General features: G+C 42.8%; 2 protein-coding genes across 3 annotated transcripts in view; both read right to left on the bottom strand.

Annotated features, from left to right (window-relative positions):
• TMCC3 (transmembrane and coiled-coil domain family 3) overlaps nucleotides 1–26,697 on the bottom strand; it is a 299,493-nt gene that overhangs the window by 226,828 nt on the left and 45,968 nt on the right. The gene's annotated exons all lie outside the window — the stretch shown is intronic.
• On the bottom strand, nucleotides 13,080–13,723 carry LOC131519077 (large ribosomal subunit protein uL11-like). The gene has a single exon (XM_058741783.1). The coding sequence runs from the start codon at nucleotides 13,626–13,628 to the stop codon at nucleotides 13,131–13,133; it is 498 nt and encodes a 165-aa protein (XP_058597766.1). The 5' UTR covers nucleotides 13,629–13,723; the 3' UTR covers nucleotides 13,080–13,130.

The following is a 26,697-nucleotide window of genomic DNA, read 5'->3' as shown; positions in this document are numbered from 1 at the left end:
CCATTGTGGGGAACACAAACACATCGGCCGAGTTGATTTTCTGCTTGCTCACTACGATACGGTTGCACCGGCTTAAGTTTTTAAGGATTCTTGTACCTCCAGCCTCTTCAGTGTTCTCACGCAACCGGCGTCTTCTCCGGCACCCAGACCTCCCCCATGAATTCATGCCTGCACACCAGCAACTCTTGGGGCACTGTCCCAGTGCCGCGGCCCGTAGCAGTTACGGGGTGGTACCTGTTTTGTACCAGCTGGTAAGTATCTGCAACAGCGTCCCTGGTGGGCTCCACCTTATTCCAGGTTTGGCCCACAGAGCCAACGCTGCAGCCCCATTTGCCCACCTCACCCGTTTCTCCCCGTCTTCTCGTGCCCCCTCCACCCTTCGGCTGCACACAGCAAACTCTGCAGATCAAAGACTCCCTCTTCGTTTCTCTCCAGAGGATCGAGGTCTCAGCTTCTCCATTCTGTGACAACTGAAGACGACCAGCTGGGGCTTGTGCCCCTCCCCACAAGGGGATGTTCAAAATGTCCACTTTGTAGGTAGCACCAAGTACGTAAGAGCATTCTCTCTTTTATTATCGTGACAAATCTGGAATCATCACAAGGACGCTGCTTAAAGCAAAAATGTGCCACAAAGAAAATGCAACTGTGGATAACTAGACAATCCACACCAGGGTTTGAAAATTATTCCAACTAGTGACTAGCACTTCGTGCAAGCAGCATCCCCAAATGAAGGCACTGGAGGATGAGGGTACCAGGTGCACAATCTGAGAAATTGCTCCAGCAACGCTCATGCAAAGCGCTGGCCTTCATGCTTTGATGGTAATGCACTCATTTCTCCAACTTCTAACACACTAAACGCAAGTGTAGTTTAATGATGGCAACTGGATTGAAAGGTAATTGGAAGCTGAAAATAGACACTTTGCTTCATTATAATAATCCTCTACCAGAAATGTTTGGTGTGTTAAAAAAAAAAAAAAAAAAGCACTATTCCCTAGGCACCTGTTTACAAAGGAATTGCCATTCAAGATTTTAAGGGTATAACCATTAACACTTTTCAAGTCATGAATGCTAATAAGCCTATAAAAAAAACACATCTGCATTTATTTAAAATTTTTTATTTTGATCAAGGACCCAATATGACTGAATCCTATTTCAGGTACATAAAAATGTGAGAGCAATAAATTCAAACTATAAGCCTATTCTGCTCACCTGATTTCTTTCTAATGCCATTTTCTTCTCTCTTGTTTAAGTAGGCATCATGCCCAGCACAGAGCCCAGTGTGATGCTTAAACTCAGACCCTGAGATCAAGAGTCAGACACTCAACTAACTAAGCCCCCCAGGTGTCCCAAAGCAATTTTTTTCTACTCCTCTTTTCATTCCTATTCATTCCCTAAAATCAGGCACCCTACCATGCTTCATACAACTTCTTATGAGAGGCAAGACGTAAACAGCTAATATCATCCGAAATGGGGAAAAACTGACAGCCTTCTCTCTATAGTCAGGAACAAGACAGGGATGTCCACTCTCACCACTTTTATTCACCACAGTACTGGAAGCCCTAGCCACAGCAATCAGACAACAAAAAGAAATACGAGGAGTCCCAATCAGGAAAGAAGAAGTAAAACTTTCACTATTTGCAGAAAACATGACAATATATAGAGAAAACCTGAAAGACTCCACCAAAAAACTGCTAGAACTGATAAATTCAGTAAAGTGGCAGGATACAAAATCAACATACAGAAATCTGTTGCATTTCTGTACACCAATAATGAAGCAGCAGGAAGAAAAATTAAGGATTCAATCCCCTTTACAATTGCACCAAAAGTAATAAGATATCTAGGAATAAACAACCACAGAGGCGCAAGACCTGTACTCTGAAAACTATAAAACACTGATGAAAGAAACTGAAGAGGACACAAAGAAATGGAAAAACATCCCATGTTCATGGATTGGAAAAACAAATATTGTTAAGATGTCAATACTACTCAAAGCAATCTACAAGTTTAATGCAATCCATATAAAAATACCAGCAGCATTTTCACAGAGCTACAGAAACGACCCTGAAGTTTGTATATATATTACAAAAAGACTTTGAATAGCCAAAGCAATCCTGAAAAAGAAAGCAAAGCTGGAGGCATCACAATTCTGAACTTCAAGTTATATTACAAAGCTATAATATTCAAACCAGTATACTACTGGCATAAAAACAGACACAAAGATCAATGGAACAGAAGATCCATAAATGAACCCACAACTAATGGTCAATTAATCTTTGACAAAGCAAGAAAGACTACCTACTAGGGAAAAGACAATCTCTTCAACAAATGATGTGGGAAAAACTGGACAGCAACACACAGAAGAATGAAACTGGACCACTTTCTCACACCATACACAACAATAATTCAAAATGGATTAAAGTCCTAAATGTGAGACCTGAAACCATAAAAATCCTAGAAGAGAAGACAGGCAATAACTTCTTTGACATCGGCTGTAGCAACATGTTTATGGATATGTCTCCTGAGGCAAGAGAAACAAAATAAAAAATAAACTGTTGGGACTACATCAAAATAAAAAGCTTCCGCACAGCAAAGAAAACAATCAACAAAACCAAAAGGCAACCTACTAAATGGGAAAAGATATCTGCAGGTGACAGATCTAATAAAGGGTTAGTGTCCAAAGTATATATAAAGAACTTATAAAACTCAACACCCAAAAAATGAATAATCCAATTAAAAATGGGCAGAAGACATGAATATATATTTTTCCAAAAGAAAAATACAGACTGCCAACATACACACAAAAAGATGCTCAAAAAAGAAAAAAAAAAGATGCTCAACATCCCTTATTATCAGGGAAATGTAAATCAAAACCACAATGACATATTACCTCACACCAATCATAATGGCTAAAATCAGTAACACAAAAAACAACAGGTGTTAGGATGTGGAGAAGGGGGACCCTCTTGCATTACTGGTGGGAATTTAAACTGGTGCAGCCATTCTGGAAAACAGTATGGGGGTTCTTCAAAAAGTTAAAAATAGAACTACCCTATGATCCAGCAATCCACACTGCTAGGTATTTATCCAAAGAATACAAAAACACTAATTCAAAGGGATATATGCACCACGATATTTATAGTAGCTTTATTTCCAATAGCCAAATTATGGAAACCATCCAGATATCCATTGACTGATGAATGGATAAAGAAGAGGTGGTGTATGTAAATGTGTGTGTGTACATATATACATACATACAATGGAGTATTACTCAGCCATAAAAAGAATGAAATCTTGCCATTTGCAACACCATGGATGGAGCTAGAGTGTTATGCTAAGTGAAATAAGTCAGTCAGAGAAAGACAAATACCTTATCATTTCACTCATATGTGGAATTTAAGAAACAAATAAGGGGCACTGGGTGGCTCAGCTGGCTAAACATCCAACTTCAACTCGGGTCACAATCTCATAGTTCATGAGTTCCAGCCCCACGTTGGGCTCTGAGCTGACAGCTCTGAGCCTGCTTCAAATTCTCTAACTCTCTGCCCTTCCCCCACTCGCATGTGCGCACGCTTTCTCTCTCTCTCTGAAAAAAAATTTTTTTTTTAAATGAGCAAAGAAAAAAGAGATAAACCAAGAAACAGACTCTTAACTACAGAGAACTTATGATTACCAGAGGGGAGGGGTGATGGGTGAAGAGGTGATGGGGATTAAGGAGCGCACTTGCTGTGATGAGCACCAGGCGATGTATGGAACTGCTGAATCATTATATTGTACACCTGTAACTAACAGTACTCTGTATGTTAACGAATTTAACTAAAAACTTAAGAGGCACCTGGTTGGCTCAGTCGGTAGAGAGTGTGACTCTTGATCTCAGGGTTGTAAATTCAAGCCCCACACTAGGTGTAGAGATTGCCTAAAAATAAAATCTTAAAAAAGAGAGAGAAAGAAAAACTTAAAAAAAAAAAAAAAAGAGGCTGGGTGCACAGAGTAAGGGAAGAGACAAAATCGTCCAACATTTTTTTCTCTTATGCTACCCCTACAGTCTGCCCAGCCTGTGGAGGTACACTGGGCGGTGATGGTGATGTGATGGTCAGAAAATGACGACAGCAGCTACAATTATGTATCTACTCTGTTCCAGACATGTCAAAAATATATTCTAACACTCTCTCTCTCTCTCTCTCTCTCTCTCTCTCTCTCTCACACACACACACACACACACACACACACACACACACACACAAACACACCAATAAGGAATACTTTTAAAATCATTTTTGGGGGGACACCTGGGTGGTTCAGTCAGTTAAATGTCTGATTCTTGATCTCGGCTCAGGTCAAATCTCTTGGTTCATGAGATTCAGCCCTGCATCAGGCTCTGCATTGACAGTGCAAAGCCTGCTTGAGATTCTCTCTCCCTCCCGCTCCCATGCTCACGCACGCGTGCTCTCTCTCTCTCTCTCTCTCTCTCTCTCGCTCTCTCTCTCTCTCTCTCAAAGTAAATAAATTCAAAAAACACTTTAAAAATATAATTTTTTGATTGCAAGTAACAGAAAACATGGCTAACTGTAGCTTACAGAAATGGGGCTCTATTTTCCTTGTGTAACAAGAAATCTGGATATAAAGAATTCCAGGGATGCTTGGGAGCATGCTTAGGCCAAGGGGTTGCTGTCTCTGTGACTCTCCGGGTCTCCCCCATCACAGTCATGAAGTGGCTGCAGTGGTTTCCACACATCACATCCAAGCACGGCTACATTCAGAGCAGGAAGCAAGAAGGAGCACAGGAGGAGGTTCTCCTCCCCAACCCCCCTCTTGCCCAGGAAGAAAATCTCCCAGGAGCCCCCCTGCAGACTTCCCCTACATCTCAGACCAGAAGGCACTCACATACTTGTCTCTAAGCCCAGGGGCATGGCCAATTTTCCTGAGTTTAAGTGACTTTTGCCTGATTTTGGTAGTGGCTTTGGGGCAAACAAGATACAGCCTGACACAGTGCTATCATCTCTAACCTATAGCTGAGCAGACCAGATCTCAGTGAGGTGAGGTGACCTAGACCTGCCAAAGGTCACAGGTGGTAAGTGGCGGAGCAGGGATTCAAAACCAGGGATCAGGCTGTTTGTTATTCCACTGAATGGCCTCTCTGACTCCAGTGGTCCCTCCTGCTGGGACCCAATCATCTCTACTTAGGAAGCCCCCCTCTTTCTTTCTTTCATTTTTTTTTAAGATAACCACACTAAGTCTGTGAATTCAACAGAAGAACTAAGTCCAAATCGGTTGCGTCAAAAGCACCTGAGGTATGGATGTTTCTGCTCTGCAGAGAACAGTCACATCCTAATCACCTCGGTCAGGGGTTGGAACCCTTTAACCCAAAGGTCACCAGGGGAGCAGCCATCCTGTTAACGGAGCCACAGGGACTGCAGGTAACAGAGACATGGGGCAAGCGAAGCCTAACAAAGACGTCATCCCCAAGAGTGAGGAGCAAAGCCTTTTGTAAGACTGCAGGCGTCCAGCGTATACCTCCACCTCGGTCCCAGACGGCACTGGGCATCACTTAGCGTTTTACTGCAGGCGCCGGGAGGCAGCAGGGGGCGCAGACAATGAAAGGTTCCCAGGGCACACACTACTGCCTGGGCAGCTTTCTTAACCCCTCGGAGCTCCGCTGCCCTTAACTATACAACGGAAATAACAGCAGAACGTAGGTCACAGCACTTCTTTGAGAATTAAAAGATACAATACACGTTAGAGGATTAACAAAACGCTCACTGGAAGAACATCAGTACAGGAGCGGTGGAGTGATACTGGCAGGAGAAACAAACGAATGCTTGCCCCGTAACCTCCAGGGTTTTAAAGATTTCAAGGCACTATCAATTTGCCTCACTATCCTCTCAGCTCTGAGCTTAAAAGTCTGCCTACCTTCTCCCTAAACTCACTCGACTGTGAACAATCACCCCCCAAAACAACCCACAGATAAAGTGTAAAATTTGATATCACGCATCTTGTTTTATTTTTATTCTGTGTATATGATTTCTTGTGTGTTTGTGTGTGTGTGTATAAAGTATCCCAAGGAATCAAGAGAATGTACATACATTTTACGTGCATTTTACATAAAAACAGAATCATGAAACACCCACATACCCACCCCATAATTTACAAAAATGAGTGATATCAGTATATTTGAAGCCCTTTGTGTCTTTCTAGAATTCCTGGGCCCTTCCTCCCTCCCCCACGACCCCCTCCCTGCATAGGTAAACATCAATCTGAATTCTGAGTTAATCATTCTGCTTTCTTTATAGCTTCATCACATATATATGTATTTGTAAGCAATAAATCATGTAATTTTGCTTTATTAAACTTCACGTAAGTGAAATTACATAGAAGGTATTCTTCTGCAACTTGCTTTTTCATTGAATATTCATTTTTTTAGTTTTACATGTTTATACACATAATTATACTTCATTCATTTTCACTGCTATTATAATATAGCAATATAATCTGTTGTAGGAATATGTCACTCTTTACTCACCCATTCTCCTGTTTTTGGATATTGCCTTGTTAACCTCAAGATAGACAGGCTCACACAGATCCTAAATATTTAGCATAACCATACAATTTACTCTCTAAACTGAGCCACGCTTGAGAGTGAAGGGGAATGCTATTAATAATTATACCAAGGGGTGCCTGGGTGGCTCAGCTACCCAGAGGTTAGCGTCTGACTCTGGATTTCAGCTCAGGTCATGAGGTCACTGTGGGACTGAGCCCTGCGTTGGGCTCTGCACTGAAGGCACAGAGCCTACTTGGGATTCTCTGTCTCCCTCTCTCTCTGCCCCTCCCCCACTTGTGCTTTCTTTCTCTCTCTCAAAATAAATAAAAAATTACAAAATATATACAAAGACAGCAGGCATAAACAAGATTGCATGTCACACCATAAATACTGAATATTTTCTCAGGATTTCTTTTTTTTTTTTTTTTAATTTTTTCAATGTTTATTCATTTTTGAGACAGTGAGAGAGCGAGAACACAAGCCACGAGCAGAGGAAGGGCAGAGAGGGAGACACAGAATGCGAAGCAGGCTCCAGGCTCTTAGCTGTCAGCACAGAGCCCGACACAGGGCTCAAACCCACAAACCATGAGATCATGACCTGAGCTGAAGTCGGACACTCAACTGACTGAGCCACCCAGGCGCCCCGATTTTCTCAGGATTTCTTAAGCATTCTCCTAAAGACTGAGGCATTTAAGTCCAAGCCTGCTTCACTGTGGTTAGTTCACACTTCAGAAGTTGTTAGATTCTGCATTTGGTATATAACCCTGAAGGAAAGTCCTAACAATTATTCTTTCTATCCTGGGAAGAAGAAAAGCAAATTCTTTAGGAGGTAGATGGGAAAAATGCACAGCTTCCCAGCCTCTGCTATCTCAGGTATTCAGTTTATTATCATGGTTTGAAGAAAATTCCAACTACAATGATAACAGCAAAAATAAAATTTTATTTTTTTAATGTTTATTCATTTTTGAGAGAGAGAGAGAGAGCGAGCGAGCACGCAAGTGCGAGCACATGAGCGGGGGAGGGGTAGAGAGAGTGGAGGACAGAGGATCTGAAGCAGGCTCTGCCCTGACAACAGTGAGCCCAATGCGGGGCTTGAACTCATGAACCATAAGATCATGACCTGAGCCAAAGTTAGATACTCAACCAACTGAGCCACCACCCAGGTGCCCCAAAGACAGAATTGTAAAGGCCTTAAAATCCAAGTCCTTGTTCTGAGCCAGGACAGGAATAAGGGCCTAGTACCTACTGCCTCACTTGATCTTGACTACAACCCTGTGTGGCAGATGTGGAAAATGAAGCTCAGAGAGGTAGAAGAACCTAAGGTCACACTGCACAAAAGGGATAGATATCAAACGCCATCTCTAAGTAGGTAACCATACAATTTATTACACACCCATTTTGTATAATAAATGACATGTTGGGGAGTGAAAAGGGGATGTTGTTACAGCAACGGCACCAGGAAGACAGGTGTAAACCGGGACTGTCCAAGGCACACGAGGACAGGCGATCACTCCAATTCTAGCTTTCCAAGGCGCTGTTGTAACCTTCCAGGTTTAGACACAAGTGACTGGGGGACTGGTCAGATTTTGGATCCAAATTTCTGCTGTTCACATTCCTTCTGGGTGGAGATGCACCTCCCCTGAAGGATATTTATAGTCCCTTACCCCTTCCTCTTCAGGACAGCTGCAAGACCTGGGAAGCATCCCAGTAGCATCCTTGCATCCAGCACAGCAGGTTGGAGAGGATCATAGTAAGCATCCCCGAGATTCATAATTAAATTAGAGCAACACTCCTCCCCCCAAAGCATCTGAACAAGCATCGGCTGTTCAGGGCTGCCAGCAGCAGAATTAATGTCCCATTCACTGGAGCAGTCACAGCTCTGAGAGGCCGAGACCACATTCTCTGACTGGGGGATCTGCAGCCCCCTCCTTCAGCAGGTCCCTTGAGACCCCCAGCCTCACTCCTATCTGCCCACATGTATGCTCACACTCTGTCTCCCCCTACCCTCTCTCTCTCACACACACACACACACGATAGTTTTTTTTTAAAGAAACGTTTTGTCATTCATCAAGAAACACCACTGAAGATATGTTCACCTTTCTGTATGTTTCTTGTAAGATTTTAAGTAATCTCTACACTCAACGTGGGGCTTGAACTCCCAACCCCGAGATCAAGAGTCACACATTCCACTGAATGAGCCAGACAGGTGTCCCTTTATATATGTTATACTTGAAGATAAAAGGTTTACTTTCTAAAAGTCTAAAACAAAACAAAACAAAACAAAAACCTAAAACTAAAGCCTCTTTTAGTCAAGTACTCTGTTACCTGTACCAAAATTATTTTCACTGTTAAAACTGTATGACCTTGGACCTTGGGCAAGTCCCTTAATTTCCGTGTGTCTATTTATCTGTAATATCACCTAATGTTGTAGAGTGGACATAAGAAGCACTGGATACAAATCCACGAAACATGCTTAGCGAGTGCTTAGCACACAAGTAAGCCCTGAAAAAATGTTAGCTGTCTGACTTAGTGGTATTCCACCCTGGGACTTCTATCTCTATCATCTTCTCTGGGCAGGGCAAGGGCGAGGGCATACTGAAATGGACAAATTCATCTAACCCTACTGGGGGGCAAAGGAAAGGAATGGGTGAACCCCTTCTGGAGGACAATCTGGCCATATGTACCAAGACCCCAAAAATGTGCGTACCCAGTAATCACGCTCTAGGAATCTATCCTAAGGAGATGAGGCATGCAAACAAGATTCGTGTCCGGCATCGCTGTTACTTATGTGCACTTGCATGTTATATATAAAAGTCAATATGTGGAAACAGTTTTTATACCAGGAAATCGTTAAAGAACTTCGTTTTTTTTTTTTTGTTTTGTTTTGTTTTTTAATATATGAAATTTACTGTCAAATTGGTTTCCATACAACACCCAGTGCTCATCCCAAAAGGTGCCCTCCTCAATACCCATCACCCACCCTGCCCTCCCTCCCACCCCCCATCAACCCTCAGTTTGTTCTCAGTTTTTAACAGTCTCTTATGCTTTGGCTTTCTCCCACTCTAACCTCTTTTTTTTTTTTTTCCCTTCCCCTCCCCCATGGGTTTCTGTTACGTTTCTCAGGATCCACATAAGAGTGAAACCATATGGTATCTGTCTTTCTCTGTATGGCTTATTTCACTTAGCATCACACTCTCCAGTTCCATCCACGTTGCTACAAAAGGCCATATTTCATTTTTTCTCATTGCCACGTAGTATTCCATTGTGTATATAAACCACAATTTCTTTATCCATTCATCAGTTGATGGACATTTAGGCTCTTTCCATAATTTGGCTATTGTTGAGAGTGCTGCTATAAACATTGGGGTACAAGTGCCCCTATGCATCAGTACTCCTGTATCCCTTGGATAAATTCCTAGCAGTGCTATTGCTGGGTCATAGGGTAGGTCTATTTTTAATTTTCTGAGGAACCTCCACACTGCTTTCCAGAGCGGCTGCACCAATTTGCATTCCCACCAACAGTGCAAGAGGGTTCCCATTTCTCCACATCCTCTCCAGCATCTATAGTCTCCTGATTTCTTCATTTTGGCCACTCTGACTGGCGTGAGGTGGTATCTGAGTGTGGTTTTGATTTGTATTTCCCTGATGAGGAGCGACGTTGAACATCTTTTCATGTGCCTGTTGGCCATCCGGATGTCTTCTTTAGAGAAGTGTCTATTCATGTTTTCTGCCCATTTCTTCACTGGGTTATTTGTTTTTCGGGTGTGGAGTTTGATGAGCTCTTTATAGATTTTGGATACTAGCCCTTTGTCCGATGTGTCATTTGCAAATATCTTTTCCCATTCCGTTGGTTGCCTTTTAGTTTTGTTGGTTGTTTCCTTTGCTGTGCAGAAGCTTTTTATTTTCATAAGGTCCCAGTAATTCACTTTTGCTTTTAATTCCCTTGCCTTTGGGGATGTGCCGAGTAAGAGATTGCTACGGCTGAGGTCAGAGAGGTCTTTTCCTGCTTTCTCCTCTAAGGTTTTGATGGTTTCCTGTCTCACATTCAGGTCCTTTATCCATTTTGAGTTTATTTTTGTGAATGGTGTGAGAAAGTGGTCTAGTTTCAACCTTCTGCATGTTGCTGTCCAGTTCTCCCAGCACCATTTGTTAAAGAGACTGTCTTTTTTCCATTGGATGTTCTTTCCTGCTTTGTCAAAAATGAGTTGGCCATACGTTTGTGGGTCTAGTTCTGGGGTTTCTATTCGATTCCATTGGTCTATGTGTCTGTTTTTATGCCAATACCATGCTGTCTTGATGATTACAGCTTTGTAGTAGAGGCTAAAGTCTGGGATTGTGATGCCTCCTGCTTTGGTCTTCTTCTTCAAAATTACTTTGGCTATTCGGGGCCTTTTGTGGTTCCATATGAATTTTAGGATGGCTTGTTCTAGTTTCAAGAAGAATGCTGGTGCAATTTTGATTGGGATTGCATTGAATGTGTAGATAGCTTTGGGTAGTATTGACATTTTGACAATATTTATTCTTCCAATCCATGAGCAGGGAATGTCTTTCCATTTCTTTATATCTTCTTCAATTACCTGCATAAGCTTTCTATAGTTTTCAGCATACAGATCTTTCATTAAAGAACTTCGAATGACATGGGAAAGTTGAACATAAAAGCAAGAGGACAGGGCGCCTGTCTAACTCAGTGGGAAGAGCATGTAACTCTTGATCTCAGGGGATGTGTGTTCAAGCCCCATGTTGGAGACAGAGCTCACTAAAAACAAAATAAACTTTAAAAGCAAGAGGCCTATCCATACCCATTAAAAAACAGTAATATGCATAAAAAAGATTAGAAGAAATTAAACCAAAATTTAAGCTAATTAGGAGGATAGTGCTACAGTAATCTACATTTTTTCCTTATACTTTTCTGTATTTTTAATATTCTGTAAGTTTATATTACCATTTATAACCAGAAATATAAATGTTAAACAAAGAATTTGTGTCCTCCCAAGGCCTCTGAGGTTATGGCCAACTGCAAACGATCATATCTGACGAAGGACACTACACAATGGAAGATGCCTGAAGGAAGGTGACTGACAGTCTGGCAAAAGGAACGGGATGTGCACCCTGAGGAAGCTGTCATGTGGAAGAAGGATTACGCTCACTCCACTAGGCTCCAGGGGGTCGAACCAAGACTATGGGCCAAAGGTGTGAGAAGGGGAGCACGAAGATTCAGCTCACGAAGCACACACACTGTGTGATCATGCTATCAACCTCAGGCTTCCTTCCTGCCCACCAGTAAGGAGCTCCGCCAGAGGTGGCCAGTGGATTCTTTTGTGAGCATGTGGGCAACAACACAACACCGTCCTGAGTCCATCCTCTACCAGCCTCCCAGACCAGTGCACTGTGTGCACAATCAACTACATGAGTCAGGATCCCTGAAATTCATACAATGAACATGAGCCTGGGCTTAAGTACCTGGCTCTCCTTTTAATCTCTCTCCCATGCCCTGTAAGCAAGTGTCCTCAGATTTTACACATATTGGGCCATTTCTCTCCATTTTTTCTGCCTGACCATCTTAGCCCAAGCTGCCATCACCTCTCTCTTCCATGGACCACTAAAAATGGCTTCCTAACTAGTTTCTCTTCTCTTTCCACCTGTGCCTCCAGTCCATTTGCTACACAGAAGCTCGAATGGTTTTCTTAGGCTAAAGTAAAAAAAATGATTCACACGACCACAAGACTCACACTGGAGACTCCAGACTTTAACAGGGCCCTTTCTCACTTCCCCCCACACTCCAACCAAATTGGCCACCTTTTAGGTTCCTCTTTTGCACTCAACTCTTTCCACATGCCAAACTACTCCATCCCCAACTGTCTTGACCCCTCTGGAACTCAAACTTCAGGTATCATTCCCTAGTTTAAATCTCACAATGGCATCTCAATGCCCTAAGGATCCTTCACGTGGCTTATAGGATTTCTGTGAGCTAGCCACAACTAACCAGTCAGCACCTATAGCCTCCAGGCTCTCAGTGAAAGAGAATGCCTCTGAGTCCTTCAAATGCACCAGCATTCCCTTGTCCCTTGATTTTTATGCATGTTGCTTCTTATGCCTGGAAAAATCTTGTGGCTAATTCCTATCACCTTTAGGGTTCAGCCTAAATGTTACTTCCTCAGGAAGCTGTCCCTTAGCTCCAGATACTGGCTTAAGTGTCTCTGTGTGTGTGCCTACACCACCTGTAATTATTCCATCATATCATTTATTATATGCCACTGTAATTTTATTTCCTGCTATTTGGTAAACTATATGCTGGCAGGGACGGCATCTGTATTGCTCAGAACTGTTGAGTTAATGACTTCATTAAATACACGACTTTCCCTCCATGAATGAGCAAGTTAAGGTAAAAAAAAAAAAAAAAAAAAAGGAAAATAACAGATCTCAATAGGAAATATTCTAATAAGTGGTATTGTCTTCCTAGAATAATGAAGCAAATCTGATTTCACTCAATTACCTTGTCCTAAACAAAGGTTCATGGGTTGTCACTTTTTTTTTTTTTTTCCACTGGTTGTCAACTGATCCTTTATTAAAATAGCTTCCTTTGTAGTTCTTAATCTTAACTAGCTGGACATTCCACTGCACCACTATTGATGTCATCTATGATGTCATGAGGGTGGCGGCCATCAACATTGCAGCCCACAGATTGGGCGGTCCCCAGAATCTCTTTAATGGTTCCAGAGAGTTCCCTGGCTAACGATCGGTGCCTCATCTGTCGGGCAATGTTGACAATCTCATCAAAAGTGATGTTTCCACTGTGCTTAATGTTTTTCTGCTTCTTTCTGTCCCTTGGCGGTTCCTTTAGGGCTTTGATAATCAGGGCGGAGGCAGAAGGTACCACTTCAATCTGAGCCTGTCTGTTCTGAATGGTCAGCTTCACTGTAATCCTCAGACCCTTCCAATCACCGGTTGCCTTGGCGATGTCATCACCAACCTTTTTTGGAGACAGACCCAGCGGGCCGATCTTGGGGGCCAGGGCAGACATGGCACTGACCTCACCACCGGTGCACCTCAGGTATACGACTTTGATCTCGTTGGGGTCGAACTTAGGCGGCATGGTGGAGGCGGTTGGTGTCGGATGAACCCGGATTCGGGACGACAGAAGAGCGTTGCACCGTCGCCTCCTCCGAGCCGAAAGCCAAAAGCCATGGGTTGTCACTTTTATTTTCACTACTTGGCACAGTAATTATTTTCCACCAGCATCTGAATGCCCTGGGGCAATCTTCAGTATGCACACAAAAGAATCAATAGGTACTAAACAGACTAAAAAGATGTATAACACTGAATTCATAAAATGGCAGGATATACAAGGAAAGTAAATCAGGAAAACACTGCTAGACATAGGAGTAATAAGCAAAAAATAAATCTTCCATAGTCTGTTTCCCTAAAGCCATAAATAGCTCCTATGAATTCGATAAAATTATTCATGCGAAAGACCTTCAGAATCCCAAACCCTGGTCTGGGTCCTGGCATGGATTCAGGGTCGAAGTTACAACAAACAGGGCCACTGCCCCGTGTGCCTGTACCTGATGACCTTATGGAGCCATCATAACTAACTCTGGATTGCCTACCTCCAAACCTCTTTGTATTTGAGAAAAATACACTTCCATCTCATTTCATAGTGGACAGTTTTGTGAGAAACATTGTCCTTTCCACTTATCCCAAGTCAGTCTATTTCAATGCACTGGTCCTAGCTCTCTACTCTGGAGCAAGGCATCCCAGTTTGCCCCCCTTTACACCTCAGCCCTACAAGTGTCTAGAAACGCCGTGGGATCCACCCTCACGGAGGAAAACCTCAGTGTCCATGTAACCTTGGGCAAGTTGCCTAAGTGTTCTGTGCCTCATTCTTCACCTACAAGGTAAAGGAAGACTCCTTCCTTTTCTCTCTCTTTTCTCAGAAATATTGCTCACAGGTGGGGCACCTAGGTGGCTCAGTCAATTAAGCATCTGACTCTTAATCTCAGCTCAGGTCTTGATCTCAGGGTCATGAGTTCAAGCCCCACACTGGGCATGAAGCCTACTTAAAAAACATATACATATATACGTGTGTGTGTGTGTGTGTGTACAGAGAGAAGAGCAAAAGTTCTTGAGTCAGATGGAGGTTCAAATCACTGCATGGCTATGTGATCTTGGGCAAGCACTTAACCTCCACGAGCCAGTTCTCTCATCTTTAAAATGCCTTGCTTCGCAGGGCACTGTAAGGATGAGATAGTGAACGTGAAGCACTTACCATAGAGGCTGATATTCGTAGGCCCAGGAGCTCTCACCACAAAACAGCAGCTATTATCATCTCCTTTTCCTCCGTGTAGTACTGTCAGCTATGGCAACAGCAGCTAACAATTACTAAGCACTCGTGTCGGGCACTGCCTAAGCATATTTCACAAATATAAGTCATTTAATTCCCACATCCAGGCAAGCACTAATATAATCTCCATTCTACAGATGAGGAAACTGAGGCATGAGATGCCAACTACCTTGCCGAGGTCACACAGCTTAGAGAGGCGAGTCCAGTTAATGTGACTCCAGAGCCCCTGCCGTTACTGCCAGAATACGCCATACTGCTGGCTATCTATAGGCACTGTCATGTCTCCCCAAGCAATGTGAGAGGTTCCTCAGGGCATGGCCTCCACCGTCTACTTCTCAGTGTCCTCCATAGCAGCCACCAGGGACTCTTACCCACCACAAGCCCTTCGAGTCCCTGTGGTAACAGATTAGCAGACAAGTGACAACAGAATCAATTAACCAGTTTCCAAAACACCTATATTGTCAGATGACCTCGCGGTAGACCATTTGTCTCCTGAACCAAGATGGGCCTAAAGTGAGGCACCAAAGGGTCTGTGCCACAGGAATGGAAGATCCCTCCACCCAGAGCACAGCTCTTGGACGTTAAGAATGAGATCCCTAAAGCCTTGACAAACTCTGAAAACAATTCTGACCAGTGTATATATGCTTCTAGAGTCTGAACTGTCTGAGTTTAAGGCCTCTGTCTTTCATTTAAATTAAAATACCTGCCAGAGAGAATGAAATGCTCCCCAGAGTTTCCCCCTTGGCACTGATGGACCACGGAACTATTCATGCTGTTATTATCAGGGACATTTCTGAGTATATCACCATGCAAGTAAGGGGCTAGGGAATGCAGGTGATAGGACACAAACCTCATCAATACAGAATCTATTAATTTGGAACATTATCATTCATAGTTCTGAATTTTATTTTAAATTATCTATAAAGAAAAATGACATGAATAACTGAATAAACACAATCAATTCATCCATTCTATTAATACTTATGTGAATCTATCATGGGCCAGCACTAGAGTAATAGTCATAGATGTTATTCCGTATAATTCTCTTTAAAAGAGAACTCTTTAGTGCAGAAAGTTATGTCTACAATTCAAAATAAGTTTTAAGTCCAGAAAATTAAATTGTGGTATATTCACACAATGGAATGCTATGGTAACATATTCATAAGAAACTGCTGAACAGAAAAAGCAAGAGGTAGAACTCTAAGTATCCCATTTGTACTAAAAAAAAAAAAAAAGATGATGAAGAAGATACAACACAAGTGAATATGCAGTGATATGATTGGGAAGGCTAGTCAAGAACATCCAACGGTCTGAGATGAAAAAGGAATTTTTTTTTGTTGTTGTACTACTGTAATGTGGAGTTGACCATTTTCACGTTGTTTTCAACGTGAAATATTAAAGTTTACTAAAAGAGGCTAGCATGAGTTATTATTTATTGGCTCATGCTGAGCACAGCATCTGGCACATAATTGGAATTTTAGTATTTAGTGCACAAATGTAAATAAATGATGCTATTCATTACCATTTAACACATTTACATTTTCTATTCACTATATCAGGTTCCCACTCTAATCGTGCAAGTGAAAACACACTGGAGTGAGTCCAAGTCTCTGTATGTGTTTAAAGAAATACAATTGCAGTGAATCTGAAAAATATTCTGTAACTCACACTTTTCCTTTATGCTCCCAGCCCTATTCTCTCTCGAGCTCTGCTCTACACTCTACACTCTACACACACACACACACACACACACACACACACACACACACACTCTCTCTCTCTCTCTCTCTCTCTTTCTCTCTCTCTCTCTCTCTCAGGAAAACAGTTCACTGACAAAAGAAAAAGAATTAAGAAATGCTTTGCTGCTGTTACTAAAAATTCAGGTTGGCCAGTAATGTTTTTTTAACCAGATGCTGATTTGAGGAAGGCAAATCTATAAATATGCATTACCACTTAACTGGCCCTACCAATTAATTTTTCATGTATCTTTTGAAAAGCGTTGGTACAGATTCCTTTGGAAAAAATCTGCACCATTCCTAACACCATTCCACAGACGTTCTGAGCACTGAGAGGAACCCTTAATGCACCCTGCAGGCCTATCAACAGCACTACACTCCGGGTTAAGAAGTTCTTAAGGTACCCGGACAGGACCAGGCTCTCCTGCTGCAGCAGTGACGGCAAGCCGGGAAAATGGAAACGGACAGTGCTCGTTTTTTTCAGTGATGATAAAGGTAGAACAAATTATGTATCTGCTGTGAGTGTGCATTAGGTTGTTTTTTTTTGTTGGACTTCCTCTCCCAGTAACAGCAACTAGGGGGGAAAAAAAGACATCTGGTAACTTCTTTAGGGAAAATCATAACAGATTTGTGGGTGTAACTCTACTCAATCTGTTTTGTAAATAAACCCCAGGCAATGGCATCAATGAAAAATCTTTTAAAAGATAATTTTAATAAGAGCAACGTCCTGGAAACTAAAGTTTTGATATCCCAGTAACTGTAAGAACCATCCTGTATGGAACTCATTACGTACTGGCACAGTGCAAAGCACTGGGTAGGCAAGTGAAAGTTTAATTCTCACAACTCCATGAGGTGTCACTACTATCCCCATTTTGTCGATGAAGAAACTGAGGCACACTGAGATGAACTTATCTGCCCAAACTCACACAGCTAGTGAGCAAAAGAACTGGAATTCAAACCCAGTTTGGAAGAACCCCAGGGCATTCTGGAGCATAATATTCCAACAAGCTCAACAAGCCTATCAGTAAGAATTAGAGGGACAAGGAAGGAGCTCTCTTTATGCACTGAGAGAGCAAAAGGCAAGCTGAACCCTGCAAACCACCCCACCCCCTAAAGTGGAATATATATAACATTCCTCAGGTACTAAGAACAAAGGCAGGGGAAAAACAAAATGTTCAGCTGATAAAGATCACAGTCATGTAGGACATGAAACTCCACAACTGTCTGTAACTGTCTTACTGATCTACAAGAAAAACACAATCTCAATAACAGTCAGACCTCCAGGAACCTACAGACTTGGTTTCCTGGAGCCCTATCATCACCTTCACCTCCACAGGACAGAAAACCCTGTGAAAAATCAGTCACTCCTCATAATCACAAGGCAGTTCTTTCTGCCCACGGGTCCTGTCCCAGTGCTATAATCAAAACACCTTTTTGCACTGTAAAACGTCTCAAGAATTCTTTTTTGACTGTTGGTCTTGACGATTCCACATTACTATGACTTCGGCACTTAAGCACAGCAGGCCAGGTATGGCAGGCAGAACAGCAGGCCTGGCACTCGGAAGCCTGCGGTCGTCTGGCTCTACAATGAGCAGACCTGCTTGCACCGCTTAGCCTGTCCAAGCCTTGTTCTCTTCAGCTGTAAGACAAGGCAGCTGGGCTGGAATACACTTCAGCTCTAAAACTGCACATCAAGTATAAACACAAAGTATATAGAAATGATCTGGCCGCAATGGTAGAGAAGAAAGTTGAACTGTACAGAGCATACAATTGAGCACATCATGTCAACTTTGCGAGAAAAACCCTGGCAGATGGCATCCATCAGCAGTCAGCCTCCAATATAATTGCAACAATGACCTCCAGTGGCCACTGCTAAATCCAGCTGTTAATTTTTGGTCATCTCTGACTGATCAGCGGCATCTGATAGAGCACACTACTCTTTGAAACCTTTTCTTCACCCGACTTCTAAGAAACTAGCCTCTCCTCAATTTTCCCCTACATCACTGGCTGTTCCTTCAAGTCTTCTCTGCTACTCGATACTCACAGTTCCAGCCTGTGCAGGGCCCCAGGGTCTAGTCCCAGACCTCTTTGCTCTAACATTCTTGCAATCCACATGCTGATGACTCGCATGTATCTATCTCCATCCCAGAACTCCTGGCTCTTACATTCAGCTGCCTACTCAGCACCTCTGCTAGGATGTCCAACTGGCTGTGTCCCCAGATGAGCTCCTACATTTCCCGAGTAAAGGGTCACTGCAGGAAATGAACACTTCGCTCTTTTGGGAGCTCAGACTAGGGGATCTTAAACCCGAAGTCTTTACAATAGTTTGCCAGTCCTTCTTGGACATATCCCTGCTCACTCCCCAGTTATCTCTCAGATCTCTTCTGCAGTTACTCTTCTCCACCCCCAGCCACTCTAGCCAGCCAAGCTTATGCTCTTACCATACTTGCTACGTAGAACACTCCCCTCCCCCGCCCCCAGCCTCATGGAGTCCCACCGGCTCATTCCCTCGCCTTCTCAGGAATTTGTTCAAACATCACCTTTCAGTGAGGACTTTCTATTTTAAATTGCAACCTGCCAGGGGCACCTGGTGGCTCAGTTGGTTAAGCATCCAACTTTGGCTCAGGTCATGATCTCACGGTTGGTGGATTTGAGCCTAGTGTCAGGCTCTGTGCTGACAGCTCAGAGCCTGGAGCCTGCTTCAGATTCTGTGTCTCCCTCTCTCTCTGCCCCTCCCCTGCTCATGCTCTGTCTCTGCCTCTCAAAAATAATAAATAAACGCTAAAAAAAATTTTAGTTGCAATGTGCCCTTAGGGCACTCTTTTTGCCTGTTCTTGTTTTATTTTTTTTTTTAATATTTTTTCTTAAGTTAGTTAACATACACTATAGTTTTGGCTTCAGTGGAATCCAGTGATTCATCACTCACATATAACACCCAGTGTTCATCCCAACAAGTGCCCTCCGTAATGCCCATCACCCATTTTCCCCACCCCCATCGACCTCAGTTTGTTCTCTGTATTTAAGAGTCTCTGATGGTTTGTCTCCCTCTGTTTTTATCTTATTTTTTTTCTTCGTAAACGTCTACCATGTGATAAATACTATATTCCTGTATTCCATTACTGCCTATATTCTCTAACTACCACATAAGATCCAAGAAGGGGGAAGGGTCCGTCTTGTTCACCGATTATCTCCAATACCTAGAAGAGTACACACAACGTAGTAGGCATCCCTTATGGAAAAAAATGCTTCAAACTACTATCTCCATGCATAGTTTGTGAAGGGTAGCAGAATATGCCACCCCAAAATATGCTACTTTAGAACAAGGATTATTTTTGAGCTGAAGACAACTGAGAAGAAGCAGATACAGAAAAAAACTCTCTGCTTTCCCCCTATTTGCCTAAAAAGAGGACCTGAATTTGTCAAGGTGCTCCCATCCCCTCTTTACCAGGAGGAATGGAAGTTAATCGCCAGAGGCACTAGACCCTCACCAGCCCAGAGAAGGCACCAGAGGAATCTGTATTAACAACCTTACTAAAACTAACCCTTCTCTACCATCAGTTTCCCGTAGATTTGCCTTCCCACAACTCGCCACAGTAGAAGCTCAAAGACCTTTTGTCTAGCTGCTTCTCTAAACATGTACTGTTCTTTGGTAAGATGGTACATAACCCCAAGTTCTAAGTGCCTCTTTCAGTTACTCATCTGCAGGGCTCCCATATGTATGCATAATGCTCAGGGTAACATACTCGTTTTTCTCTTGTTTGTCTGTCTTTTGTCAGTCTGACATGCAGGGCCCCAGCTGGAGATCCTATGAGGGAAGGAGGAAAGTTTCCCACACCCTTACATTTGGGTACATCAGAGAACACACCGAGAAACAGAGGAAAATGATGAAAGCCTGTCCTGTCCCAGACGCTAGTTTCTTTTCCTCTCCTCTAAAAATAGTGACCACTTTGGGTTCAAGGAGAAGTGTATACTGTGGTGTCCCAATTAGACTTCACAGTCCCAAATAATAAAGAAGTATAGTATCTTTAAAATAATGTTTTAAAAGTATCTAAAGTAGGATCAGTATGTTATCACACACCGATTGACTTTTAACATGTGTATGACATCATACACACATTTTTTCAAGTAAAGTTGGGGAACTTGGATTCCTACAGCAATCCTGAAACTGTCTTTACATATCAATAGCCTATAATGCTATATAACTGTAGCAGATTATAGTGTCTGATTTTTCTTTCGTGTTTGTTTTGTTTTGGTTTTTCAAATTTGAAATCTGTCTTTCACACATCAGGATTCTGTAATGGCAAATGATGGTCACCAAGTAAACAGTCAAAGTTCAAACACACCATGAAAGAGCCTGGGTCTAAGTCCCAGGTCCACAACTAGACCAGGTCTTACTATCTAGAAGAACTCTGCCGACACACTAGGTTTTTCTGACCTTTGGCTTGCTCACCTGTGGAATGGAGGCATTAGACCCCTAGTACGATTTCCATGAGGATGAATGAAATGCTCCACATCACACACTCAGGCAAGTGCTTGGCAAACAGGAAGTACTCAACACATAACAATTTGTCATCTTCAGACTTCACCTGAAGACTCTGGCTCTCAAAGACCTTGTAGACCCCAAACTGAAGTCCTACCCATTGCAGTAAAATATTCCCTTCTTCAGTTTATGCCTAATGAAAATGCATCCATTTTACAGTAAAGATAAACAAATCAAATCACCTTAAGTGCCCTAATAAGATATATGAATGCAGATCTTAAAGATAAAATTCTTGAGGGTTAAGAACTGGCCAATGGGTAAATGAACCAGTTCTTCCCAAATAACAAAGAGGAACTATAACAATATCTTTAAAATAATGCTTTAAAAGTATCCGAATTAGGATCAGTGTGTTGTTTTCATTTGCAGAAGGAAGTAGAGAACAGGAAGAAAAGAGGAATCGTAAGAAGAAGGTATTTGCAAATGATGTATCCAATAAGGAGTTAATATCCAAAATACAGAAAGAACTTATGCAACTCAACACCCAAAAAACAAATAACTCGATTAAAAAGTGGGCATAAGACCCAAATAGACATTTCTCCAGAGAAAATATACAGATGGCCAACAGACACATAAAAGAAACTCAACACCACTCATCATAAGGGAAATGCAAATCAAAACTACAGTGAGGTATTACCTGACATCTGTCAGAACGGCTAAAATCAAAAACACAAGAAATAACAAGGGTTGATAAGGATGTGGAGAAAAAGGAGCCTTCCGTGCACTGCTGGTACGAACACAAATTGACGCGCGGTGGAAAACAGTATGGAGGTGCCTCATAAAGTTAAAAACAGAATTACCATACTATCCGATAATTCCACTACTGGGTATTTACCCAAAGAAGATGAAAACATGAATTCAAAAAGATACATGTACCCCTCCGTTTAATGCAGCATTATTTACAATAGCCAAGATATGGAAACAGCCCACGTGTCCATCCACAGGTGAATGGATAAAGAAGATATGGTGCACATATACAACGGAATATTACTTAGTCAGAAAAAAGAATGAGATCTTGCCATTTGTAACAACATGGATGGAGCTAGAGAATATAATGCTTAGTGAAAAAAGTCAGAGAAAGAAAAATACCACATGATTTCACTTAGAGTGGAATCCGAGAAACAAAACAAAGAAAAAAGAGACAAACAGACTCAAATACAGACAACTGGTGGTTTCCAAAGGGGTGGTAGGTGGGGGTAGGGGTGAAATAAAGGGGATGAAGAAAACACTTATCTTGATGAGCACTGAATAATGTATGGAATTGTTAAATCATTATATTGTATGCCTGAACCTAACACAACACTGTGTGTTAATTATACTTCAATTAAAAAAGAAGAAGAGGAAGAAGGAAGAGGAAGAGGAGGAGGAGGAGAAAAAGAAAAGACACTATGTAGAAAAAGTGTGAATTTGAAAGGATTACTTCAGCATTCAGGCCAGCGTCAACCTTATTCTTTTTTTAAGTAGGGTTATCGTAGAGATAAATCAGGAGGAAGCTATATATTCCACAATACCAATTTACTAATTGGTAACATTGTGTGTCAACTACACTCAAAACAAAACAAAAAAACCCACCAACTACAATAAATAGCACCCACATAGCTTGCATCTACCATGTGCCATGCACTGTTCCAAGTGCTTCATGTGTCCTGTCCCATTTCACATCCTCACAACATCCTCTGAGTGGTTAGAAAACTAGGGCACAGAGAGCAACATGCACAATGTCCAACAGCTGGCAAGTGGCAGAGTCAGGACTCCAACTCAGGCAGTGCAGTTCTAGGGTCTGTGCTCAGAGCCACTATGGTACACTACCCCTGATTCGTGTTCCCTGATTTCAGAGAGGGACGGGTCTTTTGCTCCTAACCCTATGTGATTCTGAAAGAGGTAAATTTGCCCCCTACCCTACTCTCAGCCACAAGTGTAGTCATATATTGTGACTCAGAGTAACCAGGCAGAGTCTACCTCTGAGATTTATTCTGCTGAAGCTAGGAGAAAAAAACTATCCTTCTCCTCTCTTGGACTGAGAGCTGCAAGGTTATGACCCCAACGCGGTGAGGTCCCTTGTACCCCACTACGTGGAGGCACAAGGAAATGCTTAGAGCATGGGACCAGCCATAGACAGGGGCCAAAATGGGAGATGGATAGATAGAAAGACGGGTGGGGTAGGCTATGTGAGTCCCTGGATCTGACTGTATCTGAGGCACACTACTTCCTGCTTTTCTAAGTTCTGGTAGGCACAGGGGAATAATAACCAATAAGACACCATCTTTATTCTTGAGGAGCTCACGGTCTAAGGTAGGAGAGCGCATATGAAAACAAATAATTACACTACAGGGAGCTAGCTGGTTAATATAATTCCTGCCATGGGGCTTTTGCACTTGCTATTTCCTCTCCTGGAAACAGTATACTCCAAGATCCATACACTGGTATATGAAGTTCCTAAGGCTGTTGTCAAAAAATATCACAAACTGGGTGGCTTCAACAACAGAAATTTATTGTCTCAAATTTCTGAAGGCTCAAAGTCCAAGGTCACAGTGTCTCTTTGAGGGCTATGAGAGAGACTCTGTTCCATCCTGCCCTCCTACCTTCCAGTTGTTTGCTGGCAATCTTTGGAATCCATTGGCTTATAGATCTCTGCCATCATCATCACGTGGCATCATCCCTGTCTACTGTCTGTCTCTAGATTTCTTTTTTAAATTTTTTTAAAGTTTATTTGAGAGACAGCAAACATGAGTGGGGGAGAGGCAGAGAGAGAGAATCAGAAGCAGGCCTCACACTGTCAACATAGAGCCCAACACAGGGCTCAAACTCACCAACTGTGAGATCATGACCTGAGCCAAAATCAAGAGTCGGACACCTAACCAACTGTGCCACTCAGGCGCCCCAACATCTCCTTTTTAATAAGGGCACCACTCACATTGGATTAGAGGCCGATCCTACTCCAGTATGACCTCATCTTGACTAGTTTCATCTGCCACTACCCTATTCCCAAATAAAGTCACATCCTCAGGTACTGGGGGCTAGAACTTCAACATGATTTTCTTACGGGACATAATTCAAACCATAACATCTGGCCTCTTCTTACCATTCAAGTCTCAATCCAAGTATTATCTCCACAGACAGGCTGTTCCTGATCTCCAAATTGAAAGTGGCTCTCCCCCAGGAACCAGTCACTCTACCTAACTGCCCTATTTGATTTTCTTCATATGCTTAGCACTACCAGAAATTACTTGTTCATTTGGTTTTGGTTTGTCTCTCCACACTAGAATGTAAACCCTATGAAATCAAGGATTTTGTCTTGTCCATTTATCCAGCGCCTAGAGCAGTGCCTAACACATGGGGGTGGTTCATTCAATACCCGTTGAATAAATGAATACATGTACCAATAAATATCACTTGTCCATTCATAAACATAATGCCAGAGAGTGCACGACTATGAATGAAAATAAAGCAAGGTAAGAGGACAAAGACGTGCCACTTTGAATGGGGTGGCAGGGAAGGCTTCAGAGACACAACAATGAAGCAAACCAGAGATGGTTTCAAAGACAGTGAGGATGACTGTGAGTTGACAGCGTGACTGGAGTGAGCTCCAGGCATGACTAAGATATGAGGAAGAGTGGGGACAGCGAGGAGAGGAGGCGTGCCATGAAGGAAGCCGCGAGTAAAGGTGCCTGCATTTACTACCCTGTCTGGACCTTTGGCTTACAAAGCACTTTGATATTCCTGGCCACATAAAGTGCTCCCTTATTCGTGAAGTTGTCACAAGAGTCCTGAACCCCTCCCTCTCTGTCCCCTGGCATTTTGTTCTTGCTTCTGCTACAGCATTTCCAGCACTTTTGCGCAATTGTAAGTTTTCTATCTTACGTGCCTCTTGGCCCCCTCCAGTGAGCTCCTTGAGGGCAGGGACCCCAGAAGTTACTCAGCAGACGTGGAAGGAAGGGAACTTTTGGCTGGCACTCCTCCTCCCTGTGGACGCTCCTTCTGCCATACAGACCAAGTTTTTCCCATTTAAAAACAAGGCTTTGGGGAGTGACCTCATGCAAAATGGCACAGCAGGAAGCTCTAAGAGTCGTCCCTCCACCAACATGGAAGGAGGTGACTAGAACCAACTACCTGGGAACCCTGGAGCCTGACGGACACGTATGACAAGTGGGGCACAGGCTGCTGACCTTTACTAGGCGAGCAGGGTGGGTGAACCAGCCACTGCCGCCACTCCTCAGCCCTGCGCAGCTGTGGGGAGGGAAGGGCAGCCCACGGTGCCAGAACGGCTGGCTGGTGCGGGGTGGACGGTGAGGACCTCGCCTCCTAACAATCTGGGGTTGTGCATTTTGGTTGGAAAGCCTGTGTCGTCACTGCTGCTACCACAGGGTATGTGACAGGAGATAAACTGTCATGTTGCTACCCAGAGAGCCAAAATGTTTAGCCGTGGGATTTATACATTATTAACTCATTTTTTCCCAACAAATACTGAGTAGCTTTAATGTGCCAAGCACTGGAAATACAGGAATAAACAAAACAAAAATCGGAATTTACATTCTAATAGGGAAAGTGATGGTTCGCTGAAGCGTGAGGGAGGGTGGAGGCAGGAAGGGGTGTATCGTTCTTATCTTGAGTCACTCCAGGCCCCTCTGATTTGGGACCATATTATCGTATCACATTTTACTCATGCCAGGTCTCCTGGCCTAAACGTAAAGACCATGCAAGTTAATTCCTTAGGTCTCTAGTTGATTCTCACCCCGACAGCCAGGCCAGAGACCCAGAAACCAAACGTGACTCGCAGTCTCTTGGTCAGGTCCGGAAACAATCACATAATTTCTCCAACAATAAAGATGATATTTTTGTTTCTTTGTTTAATTAGAGCTGTGTACCTATATATTTTTTTTCTTAAAAAAAAAAAAAAGATCTCCATCTTCCCAGGATGATTTAACTGGATTCCTGCCTGAGGCAGAAGCTAAAACCACTGTCCTCCAAAAGCCGACTTCCTGATGTGAGCCTTGGTTCAGACAAGTCATTCAAGCTCTCTGAGGGTCGGTTTCCTAGTCTGTTAAGTGGGACAGTAAAGCGTCACCTCATAGGGCTGTGTAGATGCTTCGACAAGGCAAGGATGTGAAAATGCTTAGAGCAACACCTGGCACATACGAAGAACTCAATATACGTTACTGGAAAAAAAAAAAAAAAAAAGAAAAGAAAGAAAAAGGAAAAGCTTCCCAACATCCTTCCAGCCCATCATTTTACTGAGAGAGCATCACTATCTGTCAACTCACACAACCCAACAGAAGAATATTTCATTATCACAGCACACTAAGCAGCAAGGCAGATTTGGGGAGTGAGGGTCAGGGGAAGCAGGTTCCAGGTGATAGTGACGTTCTGGGGTGGCTGCTAGATTTGGCTTCTCCAACAGCCCGGGGCCCTGCTCACCAACTTGAAATGTACCTTTGCGCAGAATCTCCCAGGGAGACTCTTGCCTCCTCCCCTTCTCTCCTCCTGTTTTCCTTTAAAGCTGACTCAACCAAGGGAAGCAAGGCCTCATTTTTCATAAGAGCATTCTCCC

The sequence above is a fragment of the Neofelis nebulosa genome, chromosome 8, assembly GCF_028018385.1.
Source record: "Neofelis nebulosa isolate mNeoNeb1 chromosome 8, mNeoNeb1.pri, whole genome shotgun sequence".
Taxonomy (NCBI): Eukaryota; Metazoa; Chordata; class Mammalia; order Carnivora; family Felidae; genus Neofelis; species Neofelis nebulosa.
Note: the sequence above shows the minus strand (reverse complement) of the source record. Positions and strands in the feature narration are given on the sequence as shown.

Bases quoted from the DNA above. Each gene is read 5' to 3' on its own strand.
- LOC131519077 (XM_058741783.1), bottom strand. From the start codon at position 13,628: ATGCCGCCTAAGTTCGACCCCAACGAGATCAAAGTCGTATACCTGAGG.